This window comes from Heterodontus francisci, chromosome 9, assembly GCF_036365525.1.
Source record: "Heterodontus francisci isolate sHetFra1 chromosome 9, sHetFra1.hap1, whole genome shotgun sequence".
Lineage (NCBI taxonomy): Eukaryota > Metazoa > Chordata > Chondrichthyes > Heterodontiformes > Heterodontidae > Heterodontus > Heterodontus francisci.
The window spans coordinates 72075453-72090795 of record NC_090379.1 but is presented as its reverse complement, the minus strand read 5'-3'; the positions used below and the strand labels follow the sequence as shown (position 1 = coordinate 72090795).

Genomic DNA, 15343 nt, shown 5'->3' with positions numbered 1-15343 from the left:
TCCCTTGTTATTGGGAAATTGGAATTAAACAAGTGATTGACATGAGACTCTCAGCTGCCCCTAGATGTGAAGTATCTAAACAGGTGCTCAGGAGAGAAATCTTCAGTCCTCTTCAGACAGAAGGAGAGCTTCTGCCGAGTGTTAGACTTCGGCCTAACACTTTGGTTAGTTCAAGAAGACTGAGGACCTCAAGAACCAAAGAGACCACCAATACCTTGCCTGCCTTTTCCATCGGGGAGACTGCCAACACCATTCTTCCCAACTGTATGATCTGGGATTGGTAATCTGTTCAATCTGTTGCAGGTTATTTGTCTTTTCTGTCTAATTAGCTTCTGCATCATCATATTTAAATTTCTGCTTCTTAATATATATTATATTTAAGCCGTTGTTTCTTAATAAACTTCTTTATTTATTTAGAGATACAGCACTGAAACAGGCCCTTCGGCCCACTGAGTCTATGCCAACCATCGACCACCCATTTATACTAATCCTACATTAATCCCATTACCCTCTCAGTTCCCCACAATTCCCCTACCACCTACCTATACTAGGGGCAATTTGTAATGGCCAATTTACCTATCAACCTGCAAGTCTCGGGCTGTGGGAGGAAACCAGAGCACCCAGCGAAAACCCACAGGGTCATAGGGAGAACCTGCAAACTCCACAAAGGCAGTACCCAGAATTGAACCTGGGTCGCTGGAGCTGTGAGGCTGCAGTGCTAACCACTGCGCCACTGTGCCGCCCAAGATCACATTATGAGCTCAACCTCCTTCTTTGGGTATCTGTGACTCCCAAAGCTAAATTTTACAATCATACTTCCAGCCATTGGAGTCAATGCAGCCCTGGAAGTTTCTCCGCTTTTGCCACATGCTTCCCTCCTCCTCCACTATTCTCTTCCAACCATTTACACATCCTCTGGGTTTTGGGTACATTTTTATTTCCCTTACTTCTCTCTTTATTGATTCCTCTTGTCACACATTTTTCACTTCTGTTATTTAATCACCAGCCAGAAGAGAATGCAATCTCCCTTTAAGAGATGCACTCCCTCTTTAAATAGGCCACTGCATGCTAATTGGAAATAAGAAAGTAGCGGGTCTACTATTTCCGACATGATCAGTTGAGAAACCAACCAGTCAAGTTTAAATGAGGTCCAGAAGTTAAAATAACCCAATCTGAAATTTAGGTCAATAAGTTTGTTTTGCAAAACAACTGAAATCCAAATTCATTTGTCATGTTCAAAAGACAACAGCCCTGAAAGTCCAAGCAGAAAGTTGCACCAGATTTGCAACAATGAGCCTGGAGTTTTGCAATCACCAATGCTCTGCAAAACTGAAACTGCCAATCTGTAGGGTCAGTTCATGTAAGTATCCATTTGCAGTTTCTATAGCACAAGTCCATGTACTGTTCTAAGGGTGCTTGGAAATGTCCAATGCAGCCTTTAAAAAGCCAAGCAGATTGCAGTAGAAGATTGCAGGAGCAGCAGCTGAGCAGGAAACTATTTCGTTCATGAAGTTAATTGCATGGCTCATATGTGATGTGGACTCACATTTCAAGAATTCCTTTCTCTGGAGGATCAGGCTCAGAGAGCTGACAAAGGGATAGGAATATTTGCAACAAAACAAGAGCTCACCAATTTAATGAGATTGACCTCCAGATCAGAGGAGGAAAAGAATGCTGTGTCTCCCTGGGAAGAAGCCTCAAAAATACCTCTTGTGGAAGAAGATGCCACTGACACTGAATACCAAACATTTCACTCCCAGAGCTTCTGACCAATGCTGCAAGAGGTTCAATCCCTTGACTAGGTCAGGCAAGGTATTACATTATCCACTCCCTTTTGTTTCCAGGGAGCGCTGTGCAACGACATACTGATATGCTTCTAAAATTTGTTATCTCTGTAATCTTCTCCAGCCCTACAACCCTACAAGATCTCTGCGCCCTTCCAATTCTGGTTCTTGCACATCCCAATTTTAATTTCTCCACCACTTGCAGCTGTGCCTTTTTTTAATTCATTCATAGAATGTGGGCGTCGCTGGCCAGGCCAGCATTTATTGCCCATCCCTAATTGCCCTTGAGAAGGTGGTGGTGAGCTGCCTTCTTGAACCGATGCAGTCCATGTGAGGCAGGTACACCCACAGTGCTGTTAGGAAGGGAGTTCTAGGATTGTGACCCAGCGACACTGAAGGAACAGTGATATAGTTCCAAGTCAGAATGGTGTGTGATTTGGAGGGGAACTTGCAGGTGGTGGTGTTCCCATGCATTTGCTGCCCTTGTGCTTCTAGTTGGTAGAGGTCGCGGGTTTGGAAGGTGCTGTCTAAGGAGCCTTGGTGGTTGCTGCAGTACATCTTGTAGATGGTACACACTGCTGCCACTGTGCATTGGTGATGGAGGGAGTGAATGTTCGTGGATGGGGTGCCAATCAAGTGGGCTGCTTTGTCCTGGATGGTGTCGAGCTTCTTGAGTGTTGTTGGAGCTGCACCCATCCAGGCAAGTGGACAGTATTCCATCACGCTTTTGACTTCTGCCTTGTAGATGGTGAACAGGCTTTGGGGAGTCAGGAGGTGAGTTACTCGCTGCAGGATTCCATGTCTCTGACCTGCTCTTGTAGCCACGGTATTTATATGGCTACTCCAGTTCAGTTTCTGGTCAATGGTAACCCCTAGGATGTTGATAGTGGGGGATTCAGTAATCGTAATGCCATTGAATTTCAAGGAGAGATGGTTAGATTCTCTCTTGTTGGAGATGGTCATTGCCCAGCACGCATGTGGCGCGAACGTTACTTACCACTTATCAGCCCAAGCCTGGATATTGTCCAGGTTTTGCTGTATTTCTACATTGACTGTGTTAGTATCTGAGGAATCGTAAATGGTGCTGAACATTGTGTAATCATCAGCGAACATCCACACTTCTGACCTTATGATAGAAGGAAGGTCATTGATGAAGCAACTGAGGATGATTGGGCCTAGGACACTACCTTGAGGAACTTCTGCAGTGATGTCCTGGAGCTGAGATGATTGATCTCCAACAACCACAGCCATCTTCCTTTGCACTAGGTATGACTTCAACCAGCAGAGAGTTTTCCCCGATTCCCATTGACTTTAGTTTTGCTAGGGCTCCTTGATGCCATACTCGGTCAAATGCTGCCTTGATGTCAAAGGCAGTCACTATCACCTCTTCAAAAGAGTTCAGGTCCATGTTTGAACCAAGGCTGAAATGTGGTAAGGAGCTGAGTGGTCCTGGCGGAACCCAAACTGAGCGTCACTGAGCAGGTTATTGCTAAGCAAGTGCCACTTGATAGCACTGTCGATGACACCTTCCTTCACTTTACTGATGATTGAGAGTAGACTGATGGGGCAGTAATTGGCCAGGTTGGACTTGTCCTCTTTTTTGTGTGCAGAACATACCTGAGCAATTTTCCACATTTTCAGGTAGATGCCAATGTTGTTGCTGTACTGGAACAGCTTGGCTAGGGGTGCAGCAAGCTCTGGAGCACAGGTCTTCAGTACTATTGCCGGAATATTGTCAGGGCCCATTGCATTTGCAGTATCCAGTGCCTTCAGTCGTTTCTTGATATCACGTGGAGTGAATCGAATTGGCTGAAGTCTGGCATCTGTGATGCTGGGGACTTCAGGGGGAGGCTGAGATGGATCATCAGCTCGGCACTTCTGGCTGAAGACTGTGCAAATGCTTCAGCCTTATCTTTCACACTGATGTGCTGGGCTCCCCCATCATTGAGGATGGGGATATTTGTGGAGCCACCTCCTCCAGTTAGTTGTTTAATTGTCCACCACCATTCATGACTGGATGTGGCAGGACTGCAGAGCTTAGATCTGATCCGTTGGTTATGGGATGGCTAGCTCTGACTGTCACATGCTGCTTATGCAGTTTGGCACGCAAGTAGTCCTGTGTTGTAGCTTCACCAGGTTGACACCTCATTTTGAGGTATGCCTGGTGCTGCTCCTGGCATGCCCTCCTGCACTCTCCATTGAACCAGGGTTGGTCTCCTGGTTTGATGGTAATGGTAGAGTGGGGGATATGCTGGGCCATGAGGTTACAGATTGTGGTTGAGTACAATTCTGCTGCTGCTGATGGCCCACAGAGCCTCATGGATGCCCAGTTTTGCATTGCATTCCTGTATTAGTCTGTGGGACAGCTCTCCCAACTTTGGCACAATCTCCCAGATGTTAGTAAGGAGGACTTTGCAGGGTTGGGTTTGCCTTTGTCGCTTCCAGTGCCTAGGTCGATGCCGCCTGGTCTGTCTGCTTTCATTCTGTTTTATTGACTTCATAGCAGTTAGGTATAACTGAGTGGCTTGCTAGACCATTTCAGAGGGCATTTAAGAGTCAACTACATTGCTGTGGGTCTGGAGTCACATGTAGGCCAGCAGATTTCCTTCCCTAAAGGACATTAGTGAACCAAATGGGTTTTTACAACAACCAACAATGATTTCATGGCCATCATTAAACTAGCTTTTAATTCCAGATTTATTAATTGACTTCAAATTCTACCTTCTGCTGTGGTGTGATTCGAACCTATCGCCCCAGAGAAATACCCTGGGTCTCTGGGTTACTAGTCCAGTGACAATACCACTACGCCACCCCCTCCCCATGCAAGGCCCTAAGTTCTAAAATTCCCTCTCTGAACTTCTTTTTCCTCCTTTCGGATGCTCCTTAAAACCTACATCTTTGACTCAGCTTTTGGTCATTTGTCCTAATAACTCCTTGGCCTGGATTTTATTTACGGCAGCAGCCGTAAAGGATGGCGGCCCACATGTGTGGGTTTTACTCTGCAGAGCTGCCACGATATTATATGCGGCGGCTCATTTACATGGCCAGAGCAGACCCCCCCGATGATGTGGAGGGAGTGGGTGATCCGTCCCCGGCTATGGTGCAGGCACCGGAGCCATTTTTAAAGGGTTTTCAGCCCTTTCATTTAATTTACATTTTTAAAGACACATTGCCTTAAAAATTATTATATCAAATTAAATAAATGTTCCCAGCCTCTCTCCCACCCTCCCAGAACCTTACATTTCATTCCTTATCCTCTCCCCCCACAAAATACTTACCTTGTCTACCTGACATTGCCCCCCCCCCCAAAGTTCAGAGAAGTTTAACTTTACCCCTTCCTATCATGATTAGATTAGATTAGAGATACAGCACTGAAACAGGCCCTTCGGCCCACCGAGTCTGTGCCGACCAGCAACCACCCATTTATACTAATCCTACACTAATCCCATATTCCTACCAAACATCCCCATCTGTCCCTATATTTCCCTACCACCTACCTACACTGGTGACAATTTATAATGGCCAATTTACCTACCAACCTGCAAGTCTTTTGGCTTGTGGGAGGAAACCGGAGCACCCGGAGAAAACCCACGCAGACACAGGGAGAACTTGCAAACTCCACACAGGCAGTGCCCAGAATCGAACCCGGGTCCCTGGAGCTGTGAGGCTGCAGTGCTAACCATTCATCACCTAGACCAATCAGGTAAGGCTGACCCCACTCCCCCCCTTCCCGCACTGATATACTTACATCCTCCCCCCTCCCCATCAGTGTTCCGCCTTACAACACTGGTCATAGAACCGACGCCGCGGGAGTGCCAGCCACCAACCGCAATATCGGAGCGGGATGGCTAGCGGGACCAGGTAATTAATTAATTCCTTAATTTACATTAATTACCATATTGAAATGTGGCTCCCGTCACTGAGTGCCAGACCTTCCCAGAGCCATTTTACGCTCCACAACCCCGAAGTCAGGGGGTCGGTAAAATTCAGCCCAATGTGGCAGGGAGTGGGGTTTGTTCTCAAACTTCCACAGGCAGTCAGAAGCAAGTCCAAGACTATCTATGCAGAATGCCATGGCTTCCAGTCCAATTTTATGCCCAGTCAACTGAGTTATCCTAATTTTAACACGGTGAACAATGTGAACTTTCAGGTCTAATTGTTCTGCAGCTATTTTCTTGGTTTTGAGTGCAGGAACAATTTAACTTGGTTAACCTAATTCTTGTCCATTTTTATAGTGCATGCTTGTCGGAAACAGAATGGAAACAATAAGCACACTTTGCAATGCCTACGTATGAAGCAAAATCTGTCACAAAATCATTCTGTTTCATGGATATTTTATCATGGGTTGACTATCCATGGTGTATATTAAAATTCTTGGTATGAAAGCTAGGAAATAGTCACATCTATAAAGATCTGATTAAGTTAATGAATTTAACACTCTAAAGACATTGCAATTTAAAAAAAATCCCTTATTCTCACCTTAACAGGTACAGGTACTGTGTTTGAGGCTGGAGATGGATGGCGCATGTTATATCTTTCAATGCACTTTTCAGATTATGGACCTGCCAAAACAAAATTCAATCAAACAACATATATTACTGATCATTATTAGTTCCTTTGAAATTTTGTTAGCCAAAAATGTTTTTTTGCTTCTCCTTGACAAAATGTAGAACTTAGGTTACAGTTTCCACTTCTTTCCAGTAATTTTGTTCCCAGATTCTAGCGGAATTCAGCCCAGAAGATCAGGGAATTTTAAACATAAATGAATTAAGCTCAAAACCACTTACTGTATGGTTTTGCCACAATCTTTTCCACTGGTTTAAGATTCAATTTGCCTGGATTATGCCCCAATCATAAAGGTGGCCACACACCCAGGTTGACACTGTGAGTTTCCACTGATTGTGCTAGTTGAAAGGCTAGTTCATATTGCACTAATTTATTTAGATGCACAGGTACTAGTAGGAACAATTTAACAGTTTTTCATATCAAAAAACATTTAATTTACTAAGAAACTGGCAAGACACTGGACACTAATGAAACAAGTAAATGAATCAGTAGAGTTTAAGTCCTTTTCAGTTATATAAAATAAGGTTACACATAGGTGGAAGACTAGGCACTCTTATTAATTTTACTAAAAATGCTTATTTTTGTGAGAAATACATTTTTAGCTGTATTAATGAAACTGCACCTGGTTACTACTCTTAAATACATCCATGAATACTTTAGAGCAAAGAAAAATAAACAATTAGGCTCTATTATGCTGACCAATAGATCTGGCTCATGAAAGATTTCACATGTGAAATGCAAATTAATTTTAACAGAAATTTGAACTGTTACAAAGAACAAAGAACAGTACAGCACAGGAACAGGCCATTCGGCCCTCCAAGCCTGCGCCAATCTTGATGCCTGTCTAAACTAAAACCTTCTGCACTTCCGGGGACCGTATCCCTCTATTCCCATCCTATTCATGTATTTGTCAAGATGCCTCTTAAATGTCGCTATCGTACCTGCTTCCACTACCTCCCCCGGCAGCAAGTTCCAGGCACTCACCACCCTCTGTGTAAATAACTTGCCTCGCACATCCCCTCGAGGCTTTGCCCTTCACACCTTAAACCTATGTCCCCTAGTAACTGACTCTTACACCCTGGGAAAAAGCTTCTGACTATCCACTCTGTCCATGCCACTCATAACTTTGTAAACCTCTATCATGTCGCCCCTCCACCTCCGTCGTTCCAGTGAAAACAATCCAAGTTTATCCAACCTCTCCTCATAGCTAATGCCCTCCAGACCAGGCAACATCCTGGTAAACCTCTTCTGTATCCTCTCCAAAGCCTCCACATCCTTCTGGTAGTGTGGCGACCAGAATTGCACGCAATATTCTATGTGTGGCCTAACTAAGGTTCTGTACAGCTGCAGCATGACTTGCCAATTTTTATACTCTATGCCCCAACCTATGAAGGCAAGCATGCCGTATGCCTTCTTGACTACCTTATCCATTGTTACTTGACTAGTGCAATATCAGGCGCATTTTGGGCACAATATGTTGACATATGTTTAAATCATATAAATAGGTGCTAAACAGAAAATATATCTGACGGAAAATAAAATTGTGTAAAGTGAGCTAAAGACCTGCTACCTGACCCGAACCCGATGGGACCCGATGCCATATGTTGGGTTCGGGTCGGGTTGGATCGCTCTTCTGGGTCCAGCTTTCGGGCTCTGGTCGGATCGGGTCGGGTCCGGGTCAGGTGCAGGTCGGGTCGGGCACGGGAAAAAATGGAAGCACTTGGGCCGGGTCAGGCTCGGGTCCGATGTGGTTCTGTCAGGGTCGGGTCAGGTTTTTTTTTATTATACAGACCAGAGCAGGCCTTTCTTTAAAGTGAGCCACAGATATCGAGCCACAGATATCAGGATAAATATTTGCATTTGAACTAAATGACTAGGCTCCTCCGTCAAGCAAACTGCTGGAGACCAAACCAATTATTGTCGCAACACTATCAAATTAAACTGGGGCATGACTTCCAAGAGTCAACCAGGTTTCTAACCTTCTATGCACCCTTAGAGAATTAAAGGATCAATACCATGTATAGACAATTATGCTTAATCTTTGCTACAGGAAGGTCATATGCAAAGAATGATTCTTGAGAAATTAGAGGTACCGAACACCTGTACAGATCATGAGATGTAGTAATGGAGGTACACGCAGAAATAGAGGGAGCAACACAAAGGCCGGAATTTTACAGCTTCTCAACGAATAGGCCAGTGGCGGGGGTTGGGGTACCGAAAAATTGAGTGGGAAGTGGGCCTCCCGCCCATTGTAAAACTCCGGCCAAAGAAAGGAAGGTAGCAATCAGCTAGTGGCGAGAAATCTCAGGCACTGGAGGCTGGTAGCAAGATGAGGAGGGCATCTTAACTCGGTAGCTGAATTTACCCATCACTCCCACCCATAACTCTGGTGAAATGGCCAGGATGTAGGTGGGAGCCTAATACATCAAGTCCCAGCTTATGCTGGAAGATCCTGCTCAACTATCCAAAGGATGGAGCCAGAGTGAGAACAGAAACACTGGAGGTTACAGCTTCCCCAACCTCAATTGGACCAAATGTAAATTGAAAGGCAGTACCCAAAGTGAAATGAGGCATACAGGGACACAGAAGATAACAAGTGGGGGTCTGGGGATGTTCAGGATAGGGAAATGCCCTGGACCCCACATTATAAGGGGAACAGAAATAATTTTGTGTGGGGTGGTAAGAGGAAATAGGCCTCAATCCCAGACGGTAGCCTGGAACTGAATTTTCCTGGTGAGTGCCCAAATTGCATCCCCCCCAGCACAGGTGTCTACCAGGCGCAGGCAAATTAATTGCCTTCCCACTAATGCTACATAGCCAGCTGGGTCAGTGTGGAATGCACTAACAGGCGTGATTCCTCTGTAGCTACTAAAATTGTGGCCCAAGAATTTAAAGGGCCCTCGTTCTTTTCAGGTAGCCTTCAAATGTTTAAAATGACTATATGCATCAGAAAATAGTAAAGAAAAACTTTTTTCTTTCACACTTGTTGAATTCTTTTCTTTAGAAATTATTGAATTAATTTCAGTTTATTTTACAATAAACGTGGCGTGTTTTTATTGACCTTTACTGGGTATCTTAATACTTAAATACATTTCTTGTGTACAGTTAATTTTGCAATAGCTGGTGAGTGTATGCAGCCAGCATTGTCAATGCCATGACAGGGAGAAATTACACAAATCATAGCAACCTGCATTAAACGGGAATAGTTGCACTAAACATAAAACTGCATTAAAACAATAATATCGAAAAGGGAAAATGAACCAGAGCTATAGAGTGCTGCAAAATTGAAGGTAACTGTAAAGTGAGATTGAAGAGGTAAGAGTATAATGGAAACTGGTCCGAAAAAATAAAAGAGGCAATCAGCTCACAGTTAGTGGTGGCAGTGGACTTGGGTGGGTCCACCATCTACAAGATTAACTACAGCAACTCACCAAGCCTCCATCGACAGCACCTTCCAAACCCGCAACCTCTAACACCTAGCAGGACAAGGCAGCAGACACATGGGAACACCACCACCTGAAAATTCTCCCATCCTTACTTAGAACTATATTGCCATTCCTTCATTGTCACTAGCTCAAAATCCTGGAGATCCCTCCCTAAAAGCACTGTAGGTGTACCTATTCCAGATGGACTGCAGTGGTTCAAGAAAGCGGCTCACCACCACCTTCTCAAGGGCAACTAGCAATGTTGTCCTTGCCAGTGACGCTCACATCCTGTGAAAGAATTTTTTAAAATCTAGCGCAGCGACCAAAGAGTTAAAGCGGGGAAAAGAGATGCATCCCAGAGACTAACCGGCAGCAACGGTGGCGAGGGACCTGGGTGGAGACTGAGCACAGCAACTGAGGACTTAAAACGGGCGACAGTGCCTCCAGCAAAATCTTCAACAACAAAGGCTACATCTGCAAAACAGCTATAGTGATGTCACAACCAGGGAGGGAGTTGACTGATGAGTAGCTGATGAGTAAATTCTAGTTAATAGTCTAGAAAGTAAAGGCATGGCAGGGCATCTCAGCCCTGTGAAATGCACATCCTGTGCAGGAAATGTCACCAGCTAGAGCAGCTCAAGCTCTGGGTTTTGGAGCTTGAGTGGTGGTTGGAGACATTATGTTGCATCCGCAAGGTTGAGAGTTATGTGGGTAGCACGTTTCTGCAGGTGGTCACCCCACAGCTTAAAAATGTGCAAGCAGAGAGGGAATGGGTGACCGCCAGAAGGACAAGGAGGACCAGGCAGGCAGGGCAGCGATCCCGAGTGCATCTCTCCCTCCAGCTGGAATTCAGTTCTGAATACTGGTGAGAGTGATGGTTTCTCTGGGGAGTGCAGATAAAGCCCAAGTCTACACCACCACAGGTAGCTCAGCTGCACAGGGGGAGGATGAGTGGAAGAGCAATAGTGGTAGGGGATTCAATAGCGAGGGGAACAGACAGGCCTTTCTGCAGCTGCAGATGTGACTCCAGGATGCCTCCCTGGTGCCAGGGTCAATGGTGGCACTGAGCAGCTACAGAACATTCTGAGGGAGGGGAGAGTAAATAGCCAGTGGTCCGGATTCATATCAGCAACAATGACATAGGCAGAAAGAGGGATGAGGTCCTGCAGGTAGTGTTTAGGAAGCTAGCAGAGAGATTGAAAATCAGGACCTCAATGGTAGTAATCTCTGGATTACTCCTGGTGCCACATGATAGTGAGTATCAAAGTGGGACCACTTCTGGGAAAGGTGGGACCTGTACAAACTGGACGTGTTGCAAATCAACAGGGCCGGGACCAATATCCTCATAGGGGATTTTGCGAGTGCTGTTAGGAAGGGTTTAAAATAGCTTGACAGGGGTGTGGGAAGCTAAAATAGATTAAGAAAAGTTGGAAATGGAAGGCAGAAAATTAGTAAGCATGTTTAGAAAGCAAAGGAAACAAAATCTATAAAATAAACACCAAGAGAGTTTGGCAGTAAAGGCCTGCTACCCGACCTGAACCCGACGACATATGTCGGGTTCGGGTTGAGTTGGGTCGCTCTTCCGGGTCCGGCTTTCGGGCTCGGGTCAGGCCGGGTGCGGGTCGGACACACGCAGTACTACCTTTTGCTCTGCTGGGAGGAAAAGGGAAGTTGAGTAAGTAAGCGTCAAAATTTGAAAAGCCTACCTGAGCTGTGAGTCCGGGACGTCAAGGAAGGAAACGTGCATCTGGACTCCACAGACTCTGAGTCTGCCCAGTGAGCATCTCTATGACATCATCGCGCTCATGCTGCAGCTTCCTTCCATTCCATCCAAAAATGGTAAGTACAGTGAGTGCACTATGGTATGGTCAGGTCGGGTTGGGTCGGGCGCGTGTTGGGTCGAGTCGGGCCAGGCACGGGATAAAATGGAAGGACTCAGCCCGGGTCGGGCTCGGGTCCGATGTGGTTCTGTCGGGTTCAGGTCGGGTTATTTTTCCAGACCCGAGCAGGCCTTTATTTAACAGTGCTGAATGGTGCATACTTCAATGCAAGAAGTCTAGAAAATAAGGCAGATGAGCTGAGAGCACTGAGTGACAAGTGGGAATATGATATTATAGCTATTACTGAGATATGGCTGAAAGAAGGGCAGGAATGGCAGCTCAACATTCCTGGTTCCAGGATTTTCAGATGAGATCGAAAGGGGGATTAAAAAAAGGAGGGGGAGCATTGCAATACTGATTAAAGAAACAATTATAGATGTGAGGAGGGATGAAATGGTAGAAGGATCATCAAATGAGGCCAGATGAGTTGACCTGAAGATCAAAAATGTGGCAATCACACTCCCAGGAGTGCACTATAGACCCCCAAACAGTCAGAGGGAGATAGAAGAGCAAATATGTAGTCAAATCTCTGAAAAGTGCAAAAATAATAGGGCAGTAATAGTGGGAGATTTCAATTACCCTAATATTAACTGGGATAGAATTAGTGTGAAAGGCACAGAGGGAGCAGAGTTCTGAAAATGCATTCAGGAGAACTTTTTTAGCCAGTATGTACCAAGCCCAACAAGAGAGGGGCAGTTCTGGACTTTGTTTTAGAAAGTGAAGCTGGGCAGGTGGAAGGGGTATCAGTTGGGAGCAATTTTGTGGAAGTGATCATAATTCAGTTAAATTTAGGCAGTATGGAAAAGGACAAAGATAGACCAGGAATAAAAGTTCTCAATTGGAGAAAAGCTAATTTTACTAAGCTGCGATGTGATCTCGCTAATGTGGATTGGAAACAGCTACTTGAAGGTAAATCAGTGCCAGATCAATGGGAGACATTCAAGGAAGAGATAGTGAGGGTTCAGAACAAGTATGTTCCCTTAAAGAAAATGGGTAGGACTAACAAATCCAGAGCCCCCTGGATGTCAAAGGGCTCAAAGGAGAAGATAAAGAAAAAAAGGAAACTTGTGACAGATACTGAGGGCTCAATATGGCAGAAAAACAACAGCGGTATAATAAGTGTAGGGGTGAAATTAAAAAGGAAATTAGGAAAGCAAAGAGAGGGCATAAAAAATATTGGCAAGTAAAATCAAGGAAAACCCAAAGATTTTTTATAAATACATAAAGAGCATGAGGATAACTAAAGAAAGAGTAGGGCCGATGAGGTACAATAAGGGTAACCTGCGTGTGGAGGTGGAGGACATTGACATGGTTCTGAATGAATACTTAGCGTCTGTTTTTACAAAAGAGAAGGGCGATGTAGACATTGCAATCAGGGAGGAGGAGTGTGAAATATTACATGAAATTAACATAGTGAGAAAGAAAGTATTAAGGGGTTTAACATTTCTAAAAGTGGATAACTCCCCAGGCCTGGATGAAATCTATCTTAGGCTTTTAAGGGAAGCAAGAGAAGAAATAATGGAGGCTATGACCATCATTTTGCAATCCTCTCTGGCTACTCGTGTAGTGCCAGAGGACTGGAGGAGAGCTAACGTTGTACCATTGTTTAAAAAGGAAGAAAGGGATAGATGGAGTAATTACAGGCCAGTCAGCATAAAGTGGGTGGTGGGAAATTAGTGGAAAAAAATTCTGAGGGACAGGATAAATCTTCATTTAGAAATACATAGATTAATCAAAGACAGCACAGATTTATACACAGAGAGATACAGCACTGAAACAGGCCCTTCAGTCTACCAAGTCTGTGCTGACCAACAACCACCGATAATAATCCTACATTAAGCCCATATTCCCTACCACCTACCTACACTAGGGGCAATTTTACAATGGCCAATTTACCTATCAACCTGCAAGGGTTTGACTGTGGGAGGAAACCAGAGTACCTGGCAGAAACCCACACGGTCACAGGGAGAACTTGCAAACTCTGCACAGGCAGCACCCAGAACCGAACCCGGGTCGCTGGAGCTCTGAGGCTGCAGTGCTAACCAATGCACCACTGTGCCGCCCTTTGTTGGGGAAAGGTCGTGTCTGTCTAACAGGATTGAATTTTTTGAGGAGGGTAGTAAGGAGGGTAGGTGAGGGTTGTGCATTTAATGTAATCTATATGGATTTTAGCAAGGCTTTTGATAACGTCCCACATGGCAGACTGGTCAAGAAAGCAAAAACCCATAGGATCCAAGGCAAAGTGGCAAGTTGGATCCAAAATTGGCTCAGAGGCAGGAAGCAAAGGTTAATGGTCAATGGGTGTTTTTGTGATTGGAAGGCTGTTTCTAGTGGGGTTCCGCAGGGCCCAGTACTAGGTCTTTTGCTTTTTGTAATATATATCAATGATTTAGACTTGAATGTAGGGGGCATGATTAAGAAGTTGGCAGATGGTTGATAACGAAGAAGAAAGCTGCAGAGTGCAGGAAGATATCAATGGACTAGTCAGCTGGGTGGAACAGCGGCAAATGGAATTCAATCCAGAGAAGTGTGTGATAATGCATTTGGGGAAGAGTAACAAGACAAGGGAATACATAATAAATGGTAGGACAATGAGAAGTATAGAGGAACAGAGGGACCTTAGAATGCATGTCCACAGATCCCTGAAGGTGGCTAGAGACGTTGATAAGGTGGTCAAGAAGGCATATTGAATACTTGCCTTTATTAGGGAGGCATAGAACATAAGAGCTGGGCGGTTATGCTGGAACTGTATAAAATATTGGCTAGGCCACAGCTGGAGTACTGCATGTAGTTCTGGTCACCACACCATCTACTATAGGAAAGATGTGATTTCACTACAGAGGGTAACGAGGAGATTTACGAGGATGTTGCCTGGACAGGAGAATTTTAGTTATGAGGAAAGATTGAATAGGCTTTGGAGCAGAGGAGGCTAAGGGGACACCCAATTGAAGTGTATAAAACTATGAGGGGTCTAGACAGAGTAGATAGGAAGGCCCTATTCCCCTTGGTTGAGGGGTCCATAACAAGGGGGCATAGATTTAGGGTAAGAGATAGGAGGGCATTCGAGGGGAAATTACTTCACCCAGAGGGTGGGGGGGACCTGGACCTCACTGCCTGAAAGGGCGGGTGGAGGCAGAAATCCTCATAACTTTTAATAGTACATGGATATGCACTTGAAGTGCCATAACCTACATGACTACTAACCAAGAGCCATAAAGTGGTTTTAGGCTGGATGGCTGCTTGTCAGTAGACGCAGACACGATGGGCCAAATGGCCTCTTCTGTGATGTAAATTTCTATGATTCTAGCCTGAGTACAGCCCTCCAAAATCTCTGTGCCTTTTAATTCTTCACAAGCATGGGAAGCTCCTGATCTTTTACCTATGTTGGTGTAACAGAGCTTTGACCAAAAGCGTTATGGGGAGATTTTGTTAATTTTTGTCAGCAAATAATGAAGCACAGACAGTTCTGATGAAAGGTCATTGACCTGAAATCCTAACTCTGTTTCCCCCTCCATAGATGCAGTCTGACCTGCTAAGTATTTACAACATTTTCTGTTTCTACTTCAGGTTTCCAGCATCCTCAGTATTTTGCTTTTTGTACCAAATAGAAAATACTGCCAGTATGAAATGCTATTGGATGCCAGGTATCACCACCTGGTCACTTCTCATGTTTGAACCTAGAAGCTGA

At 44.9% G+C, this 15343-nt stretch overlaps 1 protein-coding gene across 4 annotated transcripts in view; it reads right to left on the bottom strand.

Annotated features, from left to right (window-relative positions):
- Positions 1-15343, bottom strand: part of ttc6 (tetratricopeptide repeat domain 6) — a 414842-nt gene that overhangs the window by 124390 nt on the left and 275109 nt on the right. For all 4 annotated transcript variants that reach the window (XM_068039290.1, XM_068039292.1, XM_068039293.1 and 1 more), the window contains one exon: positions 6264-6346. In XM_068039290.1, the coding sequence (XP_067895391.1) occupies positions 6264-6346 (83 nt within the window). The remainder of the gene's footprint in view (positions 1-6263; positions 6347-15343) is intronic.